The sequence below is a fragment of the Alligator mississippiensis genome, chromosome 1, assembly GCF_030867095.1.
Source record: "Alligator mississippiensis isolate rAllMis1 chromosome 1, rAllMis1, whole genome shotgun sequence".
Taxonomy (NCBI): Eukaryota; Metazoa; Chordata; order Crocodylia; family Alligatoridae; genus Alligator; species Alligator mississippiensis.
In genome coordinates this window covers 295,036,471-295,050,413 of record NC_081824.1, presented here as the reverse complement: position 1 = coordinate 295,050,413, position 13,943 = coordinate 295,036,471, and the positions used below count along the sequence as shown (strand labels likewise).

Sequence of the window (13,943 nt, the reverse complement as noted above, 5' to 3'; positions counted from 1 at the left end):
CCCACTTCCTCTCCCCACCCCACCAGCTCCCAGGACCTAGTCCACAGGCATTCCCCCCCCCGCCAAACACACAATATACAAGAGCAAGACTTTATTTTGAGCTATTATGCAATCACCTCTCTATACACTACTAAAAAAAACCCAACATAAAATCAGGACAAAATTTTTTTTTAAATAAAATTAAAATGTTATAGCAGACGTCTGATTCTAACTATATGATTTTTTTAAAAATCTATAATTTGTTAAAATGAAGTCTTCCAAAAGTTTTGTGTGCAGCCCCCAACAGCTCACCAAAACTCATTTCAGCTGGAGGGACACTTAATAATTGTCCACCCCTGGTTTAGTTATATAAAATTATCACCTGGTATGTGAACAAATGTGTTTAAGACATGCTACTTCAAAAAAAAAATATTTTCAGCCATTAAACTTAGTAAATAGCTAATAAACATTGAACACTATATTCAGAAATAAAGTACTGTAAGTTTTCTTTATTAATTGAATGCACTTAGACCCAACTACTGGAAAAGCTACGAGAAGATGCAGAGAAGAAAAAAAACAAAACCAAAAACAAAATTTATGAATTTATTGTTACAGAAAATAATATAGGACTGAACAGTACTATATACACTTTTAACCAAGCAGGAAAAGTTTAGGAGTGTCTATTTATTTACTTTTATTTCCCATGTAGCACTGTACTCTCTCAATATCATAGTAATGGATTTAAAAGTTTCACAATACACCAGCAATGAAAAACAGTTTTAGACCAAGAAGTAACAAGAAATTTTTGTTATATCACACAAATCAGGTGTCCTCCAAAGCATATCCAGAGTTTTAATAAAACTTAGGACTTTTACATAGTTTTACCATTATTTCAAAGAGAGAGAGAGATTTTCTTATGGGGGGCAGGAAAGAAAGGAGAGTCAGGAAGCCAACTATGTAATGTATAAGCAACAGCAGGTCCTTAAAGCTGAATACTTTTACAGCTATCTATGCTTTCATGTGTCAGTATACTAAAGGGGACTGGATGCTAAATGGATGGAAATCTTACTACACTTTGGATTTACATACATGCTGAAGTGAGATCCCCATAACTTAAAAGCAGTTTAGAAACTGCAGCAAATTCCTGTGTGGACATGCATATTATTTGGCTTATATTAATTTAGCCAAATTTAAGGCAAAATGAATGTTCACACACAAAGCTGCATCAGTATAAAAGTGGCACCTTCATTAAGTCAAATGTGCATAGACTAGGCCTTATTCTTGCTCTCAAAACTCTCTTTGGAAGCCTACAAAATTGAAGTAGCCTATCATATTATTGTATATAATCTTACTGTGTGTTCGCTGAGGAAAAGTATAATGATGTCCGAACCAGTCCACTCTAAGAGACTGATTAGCTAGGTCTGAGGCATTATATAACATGGATTTGCCTATATTACAGAAACAACCACATCTGATATCAGCTTGACACACCAGATACAACAGCACCTTGCTAAAGCAGAGCTGAAAACTTAAGTCCAATTAGCACGGACAGAAAAATCTTTTCAACACTCCTTGTTACAAAGGAATGCTGGGAAGGACATGTAGGATGCTTTAATAAAAGATGTGTAAGTTAGTTGCACCTACACACACTATTGAAATATTCTTTATTCAAACAATGACTGCCTACATAAAAGAAAGTTTTACTGCTTTAACTGTATCAATAGAGATGAAGTCCAAACCCTTGGTACAAAGATGCTTCTATTCCTCTAGCCCAGGAGTATGGAGCCAGTCTACAGGTTAAACCAGGCCCACAGACCAGCCCATGTTCGATCCCTGGCTGGTGCCTCATGCAGTGTGCACCCTGGATTGGGTGTGTGTTCTGCCTCTGCAGTAAGGACACTGGCTCTAGCCCCATGAACCACACACAGCCTGCACAGGTCAGTTGTGGATAAGCACTACATGCTACCAGCTCTGGATTCAGTGCGGACAAGTGGTCTGGTATAGACATCACATACAGTGTGCACCCCAGATCAGCCCTGTGCATGCAGCCCATACTAGAGACAAGCAGTACTGAGGTCAGTTGATATGGCACCATGGACTATTTCTGATACCCCCGATCTAGTTTATTCCAATATGGAAAAAGGAATAAACTGTGGTATTCTGATACCAGTTGAGTTGTGCCCACACCATGAATTACACAAGATTAAATATTTCAGTTAAAAAAAAAAAACTTACACCCTTGTTTGTAGACCAGAACAAAGTAAGAATTGCCATCAGATACTCAGCCTGCACTTTACCTATTCATACAGCTACTTACCAACTGACAACAAGGTTTAATGCAGCCACCATAAAAAGCAATGCCAGCAAACTCTGAGTCAGGTAGAGATTTTTCCATGGTTCATGATCCTAGAAAGCAAAGCCAAAATATATGAAAAAAAATCACCTGTTATGCCCCTTTGACAGGGTTTAGAATGGCTGCAAGATTAAGTTATAGCACGTTTCATAACGTGTTCCCACACCATACCTATCATTTGAAAGCCATAAAAACCAGGGGGGGATGTTCCAATTAATAGCAAAGTAACCAAAGTATCTGAACATTTTGTATGAAAGTTAAAAAAGTATCAGACAATAAGTACCAGTCCACAGTAACAATCTTACAGAATTTTGGTCTGTGATTAGGGTGTAAACATGCTATGATTATAGCTAGTAACAGTGAAATGCCTGGCATTATCTAATAGTGTAAGAATGATGTTGTAGCCATGGTAGTTCAGAAATTATACAAGAGGCAAAGATTTCTTAGGGTGATATCTTTTATTGGACCAACTATGTAGTTGGGTAAAGTTAGACAAGCTTTTGAATTTAAGACATTCTCTCTCAGGTCTGATCATAAGGCCTGGCTCCCTGTGATCAGACCTGGGAGAGAATGTCTTGCACTCAAAAGCTTGTCTAAATTTATCCCAACTACATAGCTGGTCTAATAAAAGATATCATCCTAAGAAATCCTTGCCTCTAGCATTTCCTAGAAATTTTAATCCGGAAAAGAAATAGAGTGAGTAAAGGGATTTTCACACATTGAAAGAGAACAGCTTTAATCATGAAGAATCTATGCTACAAGTTATTCTGTGGTTTGACATAAAATTTCTACCTGCTCACCCATCCACCCCCCATCCCAAATCAGTCTGCAATACTGTGGAGTGAGGTCCATTGCCAGCGACAAGACGACCTTCGGGAAAAATACTGGGCTGAGGGATTGCAGGGAAAGGATGAGTGCAAGATCCCCAGAGGAAAAATTTAACAAAATATCGTGGAAAGCTGTCCACATAACACTGAACTAGTTCACAGAGCAACAGTTCAAAATAATACCTGCTTATCTCAATATACTTTTGAAACATTTTAGGAAGGTTAAGCTGTTCTAAACTGGCTTGTATGTCCAGATGCTTGCAGTTCAAACCACATTTTAAACGGTCTGTGTCTGTCAGTACCTTTTATAACCCTACACGCAATGCAACAAAAATTCCAGTTAGTAAAATACTTAATGAGAAATACAGGCTGTTCCTGAACCTAATGAAAACTAAATACAAGTATACTCATTCAGGGCACCTACAGGAGCCCACCTACTCTGACACAGGCTAATTAGCATGTGTCGGAACATGGGTCAGACACCTGTGTAGGTGCCCTGAATAAGTTCACTTGCATTTAGTATGGAGTCTGCTGGAGCATGCTAATTAGAGCTGGAGCTAGTCAGTGTGTGCTAATTAAGGCTCAATTAATGGAGCTGGATTAATTGAGTCTGCTGGAGTGTGTCTATTAGGTTGTCACATGTATTCAGAGTTCCCATACTTCAAAATGGTGGCAGGAGCCATGCTGAATATATAACATGATGTGGGTGTTTTAATGAGAGCGGCTCTCAGGAGTCACTTAATTAAAGTGCCCCCCCACCCCAGCGCATGTAAAGATGCCCTCAATGACTGACAACAGGATGCAAGTAAACATTAGGAATAAAAAACCAACCTGTAAAAGCATTAGATAAATTTATCTGGGGTTGTATATACCCAGGAGACCCCCTCTACCCATCCCTGCATAACTATCCCTTAAACTATAAGTACCATAACTGTTTACACAACACCACAGTGGATTTGATTTAAATCGTATCAATTTAAATCATGGCTGAAATCACAGGACAGGAAGCCTCAATTTAATCATTGTTTTCTACAAAAAGTGCATCCTTGTTGTTTGATATCCATTGTTTGAACAATGCTTCTTTGGGATAGTTCCCTTTATAGAGCGCGCGCGCGCACGAGAGCGCGCTTCCAGTTCCGCGTGTGGGAAAAGTAGTGGCCTAGAGATAGCAAAAAGTATGGTATACCACTGAATGAGGTTCTAGCTCATTCGAGTGCCAATCATATGGAAAGAAGTGCCTCTTTAAAGGTGTCTCAGTCTCAGTGTAGATTTCAGAACTGGTGTTGGCACTGGTGTGACAGCTTCTGGGTTGCTCTTGCCCCTTCTCTGCATTACCAGTACCCTTGCTCTCATCGCTTAACATTGCGACACTTAAAAGATTTTTCTTGGCTTGAGTTCACCTTATGGATGAACATGTCATATGCTCCAAGATGCACCTCAGACTTGGTACAGGTATATCACCTAGCACCTAAGGCCAACAGCACAGGATTCCTTTCCCGGGGTCAGCATCAATATTGCCTGTACCAATGTTACTCTAGTCAGAACTGCAGACCCTAGTATCAGAGCCAAAAGTATTGAGGGTTTTTTTTGTTTAATTTTCTCCTTTCTAAGATCAGGTATAATGCCTGCTTGCCAGAGCACTTTTTAAAGATATCCTCCAAGCAAGAACTGTGGACACTGCTTCCTGTACCAGACTAAATATGACCTTCACGAACTACTCCAAGGAGTGTGCATCACAAACCTCGTGTCTCTCAAGCAGCAGACAGAGCACTTGTTAGAGATGTACTTTTCTCTGAGGCAGAAAAAGATGTTTCCTGTGTCCACTGATAAGAGTAAAAAGGTCATCACAGGAAGGATAAGTTAAACTCCATGGTTTACAGGCCATGACACAGGAACAGCTGGTCACCCTACTGGCTTTTTTTTTTCCTGGATGTTCCATAGCAATTTTTGAATGAGAATTTAAAAAGAGGTCAACAGCTGTTTCTTCATAAACACCAAGTTCTCAGCTCAAGAAAAACAGAAACCCATGAGATACAGCCAAGGAGTTCTGTTGCTAACACTGGCAGTAAAATCACCCTGAGAGAAGGTGAAATCAACTCTGCTACCTACTCACAAGAGAGCATGAGGTGATAAAGATGATAAAGCCACAACAATTCAAAAAATTCCAAACTCATTCATGTGAGGGGCTTGCAAACCAACAGCAGACAAAGCTACTTGAACAACATGCTGTTCTGGTTCAGAAAAGATGTGAACATTTTCTCCCCCTCAGGCCCCTCCTCTGTGCTCACTTCCCCCCTCCCCCGAGTGGCTGGCCTCCCTCTCTGCCTACATTTTTCTCAGTTTGGCCTGGATCAGCAGGCTATAACACTTCCTGTTTAACAAAAAGCTGATCTGGGTTACAGAATCCTTTTCAGGAACCCATAACCAATGCAAAAAGCCAGAGTGGCTCAAGACAGCTTCTCAAAAAGCAGCATAATCTACTTTGCTCATCAAAATCTAGCAAGAGGCATTAAAATAAAAACAGCAAGGGAGAAGGTATTTCTCACTTAAACCCATCCTGGCACTAAGGTTGTTGGCTGTAGCCGTATTGGTCTAAGAACACAGGCAGACAAGGTTCTTTGGGTAGATGTGATCTCTTTTATTTGACCAACTAGATAGCTGGAAAAACTGCATTTAACCAGCTAGACAAGGCTCGATCTTTGGCTCAATCTGATGTCTTTTATTAGATCAACTTAAATAGTTGGAAAAACTTTTCTTAGCAAGCTTTTAGGTTTAAACCCTTCATCAGGTAAACACCATTTTACCAGCTACAATTATCACCAGGTCAACATTCCCCCTCCCCCAACCACCCTCCTGTCTCCCATTGTCATTCACACCTATTGTCTCCCATTCTCTCTGATCCTCCCTGCCAGGCATTTGCATTTGCACAGACCTGCTATCTGCACACTGGCTTCTCTTCTACCCAGGACAGCACACAAACACCAACAGACTCTCCCCATGCCTGAAGAAGGCTGCTTGTGCCCGACAGCTTGCAAAGAACAGTTTTGCAGGGTATTTAGTCGATCTAATAAAAGATAATCACATCTACACAAAGAAACTTTGGCCCTCACCGTTTTGCAAGATGCTGAATCGTATGGGGGGGAGGGGGAGAGGGGGAAGGATGCCCTGCCCCTTCAGCAGCTGCCTCTGCTAACCACAAACAGCTGTAGCCTGCAATCACCCCCACCACCAACTGCCCTTTAACCAGCACGGTACACCCCCTCACGCAAATCCCGGGGGAATTGTGCAATCCAGACCGGCCACACAGGCGAAGCCACCCATCGCACCCTAAAAACATCAGCCCGGCTCCCCAAACCGGGTTTGTAGAGGCCTAGTGACTAGAAGTAGCTTCCAACCATCTTTCACGCCAAGGCTTGCGGAAGCACCCGAGACCACAGGACCTCGGAGCCTCCGCCTGACCCGAGCAGCCCCTGCCTGCCTTCCTCCACGTGGCAAATGGGCTCCCCCACAGCCACGGGGCGTGGGGGCTGTAGCCAGATCCCACCTCAGCCTCGGCCCGGGCCCCAGCCCTGCGCGAAGCCAACACAACGTGAGGGGGGGGGAAGAGAGACAGGAAATGACAAACCGCCGCCCGCGGGACCCCTACTCACCGGCTCAAGGCTGAGACTCCCAGCAGCCGCTGCACCGCCGCTTCCCGCCCGCGCCGCCGTAAGGGACGGGTGGGGCTCCCGCGGCGCAGCACAACAACTCCGCCCCAGGCGCACGGACCCCTTCCCGCCACCCTATTGGCTGCCCGACTTCTGACGTCAGGAACGTAAAGCATCGATCTTCGCAGCGCCCCCGGGCTAAGGGGGGCGGGGTGGAATTGTGTTAGGTTTCACTCGCCTACGCAAAGGGCCAACCGCGGTTGTTCGCGCGAGAGGAGGGGGGAAAAAAAAGGCGGGGGAGGGTTCGGTTCTCTCGCGCATGCGCGGGTGGTGACGACACTTCTGTAAGGCGGTGAACAGAGGCAGCGGCAGGACGCTTATAGGCAGGGCATAACGGGCTGGGGTGACGTAGCCGATGTTACCAGCCGATTGGACGCGGGACGGCGCCTGCGCAGCGGCCTCCCCACCCTTTCTCCTTCGTCAGCTGGCTTCGACCCGAGGTGGTGACGTCAGTCCCCCGCGCGGAGGCGGGACCGGGCCGCCATGGTAGAGAACTCGCCGTCGCCGCTGCCCGAGCGCGCGCTCTACGGCTTCGTGCTCTTTCTCGCCGCTCAGTTCGGCTTCAGTAGGTGCCGCGGGGAGGCGAGGGCGGGGCCCGGCCGGGCAGACGCGGCCGGAGCTGGCCCCGCAGGGCCGGCGTTGCCGGGTGCACGATAATTATTCGGTTTCTCCGATAATTGGAACCCTTGTACGATGAGCACTCAGTAATGGTAATAAGCGTATTCAAAATGTCCGATCGTTTTTGAGGTAGCGGATGGATGCAGCAGATGCAAAACCCATGTCACTGTCGGGGAATTGTAAGTGATGTTTGGGTTCACTGTCAGCGCTCGCCTTACAATAAAGAAATGCTTCAACTTTTGACTTATTGGCGACTTACAGTGAGCAATATGAAGTAAAGAAGAAGGCTTATTTGCATATTTGTCACTGTACAATAGTTTTTCAGCAAATATGATAATTTACTATTTAGGACCTGGCAATGCTGTCCAGGACAACCCCAAGCTTTGCTTGGCCAGGCGGGCCCAGGTGCAAGCCCAGCTGGGTCTAGTCTGTGGCCCCTGTTTCAGCCACCTCTCCCTCCATGGTCCTCCCGCTCAGAGGGAGGAGGGTCTCTGTTGCTGAAATCGCCCCTTGCCCTGCCAGACTGCCTGCCTTAAGCCAGCCTCAGGTGCCCCGGTGAAGAGTGGTGCCTTGGACCTGCCTCTACACTTTATGCATGACCAGGACCTTGTTCCTCTGCTGCTGGGGTTTGCTGTTGGATAGATCAGGCAAAGCTGGGTCAAGATTGGGGAAGCCACATCTGAAGTCCTGCATCCAGTTTTGGGCCCCTGCTGCAGAAAGTAGATGGACAAGTTGGAGAGAGTCCAGCAGAGGGCAACAAAAATGGGTCAGAGGTTGGAGCACAGGACTTGTGAGGAGAAGCTGAGGGAATTAGGCTTATTTAGTCTGGAGAAGAGAAGACTGAGGGAAACTTGATAGCAGCCTTCAGCTACCTGAAAAGAGGTTTGAAAGAGGATAGAGCTTGACTGTTCTCAGTGGTGACAGATGACAGAACAAGGAGCACCAGTCTCAAGGTTCAGCAAGGGAAGTTTAGGTTAGATATTAGGAAAAACTCTCTCAGTAGGAGGGCAGTAAAACTTTGGAACAGGTTACCCAGAGAGGCGGTGGAAGCTCCATCCTTGGAGGTTTATAAGACCCGGCTAGACGAAGCTTTGGCTGGGATGATCTATTTGAGGGTGGTCCTGCTGTGAGCAGGGGGGTTGAACTAGATGATCTGTGGTCCCTTCCAGCCCTAATTTTCTATGATTCTATGAATCAACCCTTGTCTCTTTTTTTAGCTTTAAAGACTAATTTGGAGACCTATGAGATGTTACTCAAGTAGTTCTCAACCATGGGCTACTGTGACCCCTTTAGGAATGCTGCTGGAGTGTCATGCAAAGGTAGCACTCTTAGGTGCATGCACATGATTACCAAGATAAACCCAGTGACTTCAGACAGTAATCCAATGCATTTAAAATCATTCTGCCCCTGTTGTGGGCTTTCTGAGCTCTCTGCAGGAGAAGACTTGCTCAGTTGTCTTTCTGTAATTAAGAAAGGAGTAAAAGCTCAGCGTTGACATTTTCCAAGGGGTGCCTTGAGTCTAAATGGATGCAGGGGAGGGTGCCTCAAGTCTAAAAAAGGTTGAGAACTGCTAGGCTACTTCATAGCATCTGCCAAAATAAACTGTTGCCCTTGAAAGCCCAGGTTAGTTTCTGAGGCGCTGCCCTGCCTTCTACAAAGAGTTGTGTGCATGATGCTGTTTGTGGGGTTGTCCTTCTCCCTGATATTTTGGACATGCTGGTTAGAGGCTAGCGAAGCTCAAAAGGAGTAGTCAAATTTGTGGGTGATGAAACTGTTAACTGTTATTAGAGCAATTGGAGGTGTATCCTCTGGCATCTCTAAACCAATGATGGTAGATGCCAGGGATAGGATGTCTATCACGCCAGACCAGGCTGGTCAAAACGTTGAACATCAAGTGGATCACAACTCTGCCCACCTCTAGACCATACTGTTGCCGCCACAGGATCCTGGCCCTAGAGCAGCTCCCATCCTGCCACACACCCTGCCAGCACTACTGGGGCCAGTCTCCATGGAAACCCTGGTCACACACTGTCATAGGCCCACAGCTGCTGGGATCTCCACGGAAATGGGCCACAGCATGCTGGAAAATAGAATCCAGCCACCGGCTAGATCCACCATTTTGCCCACCTCTGCTTTAGACATACCTGTTCCAGCCTTTAGATTTATCCCTCTAAAGCATCCACTCCTTTATCCATCAGAGGCAAGATACGAGTCATTGGACTAACCCAATATGGCATTTATGGTCTAGTAAGGCCTTATGGGAACTACTGCTGTAGAGCAAGTTGTCATTCATTATTTGAATGATTTCTAATGACACTACTGTAAGTGCTTAGAACTGGGGGGTTTTTTAATTCTGAAATAATGTTTATTTTACCATTGTGATCAAAATACTAACTTCACTTCTTCTGTACAGTGCTATACCTTGTGTGGGCATATGTTCCTGAATCCTGGTTATTCTCATTGGGACTAACATACTGGCCTCAAAAGTAGGTTCAAATCATTTAGTTTATAAAACTATCCTTGTAAAAATACTTGATAGTCTTTGAACCTTTTTTTTTCAAATAACAAAACTAGAAATGTACCAGTGCTATTTATGTAGCATAATAGGTCTTGCATTTCATCCAGTTTGAAAAAGAAGACTTACTATTGTTCCTCTGACAGACAACTGGAGTATTTTTGCAAAAACTACCCTCCACAAATAATAATTTGCCCTGAAAAATTATCACTGAGCTAAAGTGAATACATAGCTATTTCACTGTGTTTTATTGAAGTAATCTTGCAGTTTAAATCATGATTATTGCAGTTGTAATTGGCCACCAGTGGGTAGTAAGTAAATGAGCGCATGTGATCCTTTTGGTATACTTAAAGTTCTCACTTAAGTTCTGAAAGCTCTTCTTGTTACACTTTTGCTTGATTGATTTTTTTTTTTTTCCCCGCCCCCCCCGAAAGTTTTTGGGGTTTTTTTTTATCCAACTTTTTTTTTTTCTGATTTATAGCTTTGAAATGCATCTTATTCTGCAGGTATTGGGCTGTTGCTTTACCGGTATACCTCCTCGTTACTATAGGACTTGCTTACATTCTACTTTTTGGTATTAACATGATGAGCACTGCTCCACTCAACTCAACACATACCATTACAGGTAATAATTTCCTGTCTCTTACCAAAACATTAAAAAAAAACAAACCCCCAAACTGTAAGCATGTTTGTTGGTACACCTAAAATAAAGAAATTCAGTCTTTAATTTCCCTGAAGTATAATTTTTGGTGCATAAAATTTGCTTTTAAAAATGCTTCTTATAAAATATGTAATGATTAAACTATATATCTATATATAAAATATGTAGCAAGTGAAGTACTGTGTAACTTCTTTTTGTTCTTCTCTAAGTTTGTTATCTTGAAAACGGATGTCTTGCTCAAGCATTTGCTGTTCTCTTTTCTGTGTACTGTACTGTTCAACTGTCCGGTTTGGTCACTTGAAAAATATAGGCCTGCCTTTAGACTTTCCCATTCTCTCTCAGGATGCCAGTACTTCTGTTTGTTAACAGAACCTGTTTTTGGGCAAGACCACAATTATTTGCTTTAGCATGGAATTACAATCTAAGGTGTCCCAGTAATATTTGGCTCCCATTCATTGGCTCCCAATACAGACCTGGAAGAGTATTATTTAAGGAATATTTTACTGATGTGACTTGAGCTCAGAGTACAGTGCAGTGGAAATAGAGAGGTTTAGGCTTTACATTAAAGATGATGACTAGAATAGTAGCTTGATCGCTTGCAGAGACCTAAAGAAAATAAATTCTGCCTATGGATTGGTACTGCTGGCCCATTTTAACTCCAAGTCTTGAATCAAGTCTATAAACTTATGAAGTCTATTATCTTGCTGGGATCCTATGACCCCAGCTGACTTCTTGCCCTTGGGCAGGGGGCTGGACTCAATGATCTTCCAAGGTCCCTTCCAGCCCTAATGTCTATGAAATCTATGACAACCAGAAAGTTAATTCCTCCTTTAGCCAAAATATTGTTGCCCAGAAAAATGTTCATTTTATTGAACTAGAAGGACATAAATTACAAATAATTCAGATTCTTACTTCATTTATTAAGTGTTGTGAAGTCCTGCATTATGATTTGGATGTACAGAAGTATTAGCTCAGCATGCTTTTTTGATAAAGGGTTAGAATTTCTAGTAACACTTACAGCATGTAAAACACACAAAGTAAAAGATTACATAGCATCTGTGTTAATAGGGAAGTATCTTTTTAATTTTCCTGCAGATAACTATGCAAAAAATCAGCAACAGAAGAAATATCAAGAAGAAGCAATTCCTGCACTGAGGGATATTCCCATCAGCGAAGTAAACAGAATGTTTTTCCTTGGAGATGGAAGTAACTAATTAAGCCAAGATGTATTTTTTTTTTTTTAAATAAGTTATAACCACAATTAATTTTTTAAAACATTTGTAACTGGTCTGTATTAGGAGAGAGATTCTTTCAGAAACTAGCATATTTCTTTTCTCATCCAAACAACATTTAAACAAATATTAAACTTGTACAGGAAGTGTGTACATAAATCACTGCATGCAGCAATTTTTTCAGTATAGTCTCTTCATCAGTGACCTCTTACTGTTTGTGAGCATGGGTATGTACCCCGACATTGTGAAAGTCCTGCTGTTGTTGTGCAGCCACTATCACAGAGCCTTCATCATTGCCGTCACCCTTATAATCCGACTTTAATTTTTCAGTCTGTACAGAGGATGGGGCTGCACAGTGTATTCAAACAATGAGATTGTCTCTTTGGCACACAAGCTGGTACATAGGTGAATATTAATCACACAGAAACAGCACTTTAAGATCCTAAAGAAACTGAAACCTTGTATGCAAAGAGCTGGTCCCAATACAGAAACCCCTAATCTCAGTTTTCTGTAGAGCACTTAGGAACAAAGTCAATAAGAACACCCTCCATGTCCATGGACAAAGTTAGGCAGCATTATTTTCTGACTGACCCTCATACAGTGCAGGCATACATGTCCTTGTTCATGCCTTTTGGCTTCATAATAGCTCATCTCATAGTACTAATGCTAAAGCCCTAGCAATTTTCCATGTCAAGTATGTATTTGCTGATTAAAACCTGTAAGAAAGAAAATATTTTGGAATAAAACCTTGATGTCTGGAACCAAGTGGTTGCACTGGTTTGAATGGCACTTTTGATTTGGGACAGAGGTTTACTACTTCCTCCTCTATAGGTTCCCCCACCTTTCTCCCTTGTTTATAGCCACGGACCCTGGTTCCCCCCCCCCCCCCGATAAAAAATTGCAAATTCTTAAGTGAAAACTCCCAAGATGTGTGATTAAAATGAAAGGCCCCTCACTCTCCCCCAGCCCTGCTGGTGCCCCTCACTCCCCCTTAGCCCTCTGGGTTCATGCCTCTCACTCCCCCCTCCCTAGTCACCCCCAGCCCTGCTTGTGCCCCTTGCCCCCCCACCAGAGCCCTCTGCCCCCCAAGCCTGCCAGAGGTGGCCCCCAGCTGCCAGGGCTACAGGGCCAGGGACCTTGGTCTACAGCCTCCTGCCCCCAGAAGGATGTAGCAGCTGCTGCAGCAGAGCAGAGCATGGCTCCACCCCTAGCTGCCTGCCTGCCTACTGTAGACTCAGGCTGGGGGTGGGGCCAGCTCCCCACTGCCGCTTGCACTCCTGGGGAGGCAGGGGGGATCCGTGCCCCCCAGATCTGTGTGTAGGGCAGGTGTGGGCACAGACTGCCCGCTGCGGGCTCAAGTTCCCACCCTGCTGCCCTCTCCCAGGGCCTCCACAGCCCAGCAGGTGTAACCCAGAGCTTCAGGGCACAGAGGAGCCATGTGGGGAAGCTGCTTGTTGCTGTGAGCTCTGCACTGCCTTGGCAAGGCATCCCCTGCCTGCATGACAGCAGCAGGGGTGGCGGCAAGGGGTTGTGCCTCTCACTGTGTAATGGGGCCAATCTCCGTGGCCCACCCACCTGTTCTTGGGCCAACCACCTACCTTCTCGCCCACCATGCCTTGACATCTATTAATTAATCAATTAACATCAATTAAGCAGGAGGCTGCCCATGTTGCTGCCTCAATGCCAGGGGGCATTCTCTGCAGCTCCTTTCCTCCCCTACACCGCAGCCCAAGCCTCACAGATGGCATCTAGGTGTTCTCATTATCACCAGACCCCACACTGGGCCCCCAGAATCCTCCTAACAGGACCCCTCCACGATCCCTCCATTCAGGCAGCCTACCCCACCTTCATTCAGGCTACCTAGCTCCCTGAAACTGTTTTCCCCTCTCAGGTGTGGTCCCCCCAGGACCTCTGGCTACCAGCCCTGGCCTACCTCCAGGCCAGTCAGGACCCCAGCTCTTGGGCATCCCTTGCAGTGGGCCCCTGGCCCTTTTGACCATCCTGGTCCTGGCCCCAGCATGGGCCAGTTGAGGGTACTCTCTTGATCAGGT

General features: G+C 44.6%; 2 protein-coding genes across 9 annotated transcripts in view; one reads left to right on the top strand and one right to left on the bottom strand.

Moving 5' to 3' along the window:
- TTC3 (tetratricopeptide repeat domain 3) overlaps positions 1-6,953 on the bottom strand; it is a 101,664-nt gene extending 94,711 nt beyond the window's left edge. For 2 of the 6 annotated variants that reach the window (XM_019476117.2, XM_019476114.2), the window contains exons 1-2: positions 6,810-6,953; positions 2,297-2,385 (exon numbers count right to left, since the gene is read on the bottom strand). In XM_019476117.2, coding sequence (XP_019331662.2) covers positions 2,297-2,374 — 78 coding nt within the window. In that variant the 5' untranslated portion in view covers positions 2,375-2,385; positions 6,810-6,953. The remainder of the gene's footprint in view (positions 1-2,296; positions 2,386-6,809) is intronic. The other 4 variants (XM_019476112.2, XM_019476113.2, XM_019476116.2 and 1 more) reach the window with 4 other exon arrangements.
- A 248-nt stretch (positions 6,954-7,201) lies between these two features.
- On the top strand, positions 7,202-12,657 carry PIGP (phosphatidylinositol glycan anchor biosynthesis class P). 3 transcript variants are annotated; one of them, XM_019476121.2, is made up of 5 exons: positions 7,341-7,431; positions 8,702-8,803; positions 9,898-9,970; positions 10,506-10,624; positions 11,756-12,657. In XM_019476121.2, the coding sequence occupies exons 2-5, from the start codon at positions 8,755-8,757 to the stop codon at positions 11,872-11,874; spliced, it is 360 nt and encodes a 119-aa protein (XP_019331666.1). In that variant the 5' UTR covers positions 7,341-7,431; positions 8,702-8,754; the 3' UTR covers positions 11,875-12,657. The 3 variants fall into 3 exon arrangements, with proteins under 3 accessions (XP_006278761.1, XP_019331666.1, XP_014454666.1); XM_006278699.4 differs by lacking the exon at positions 8,702-8,803 and having other exon boundaries at positions 7,202-7,431; XM_014599180.3 differs by lacking the exons at positions 7,341-7,431; positions 8,702-8,803 and adding an exon at positions 7,438-7,663.
- The last annotated feature ends 1,286 nt before the right edge of the window (positions 12,658-13,943 follow it).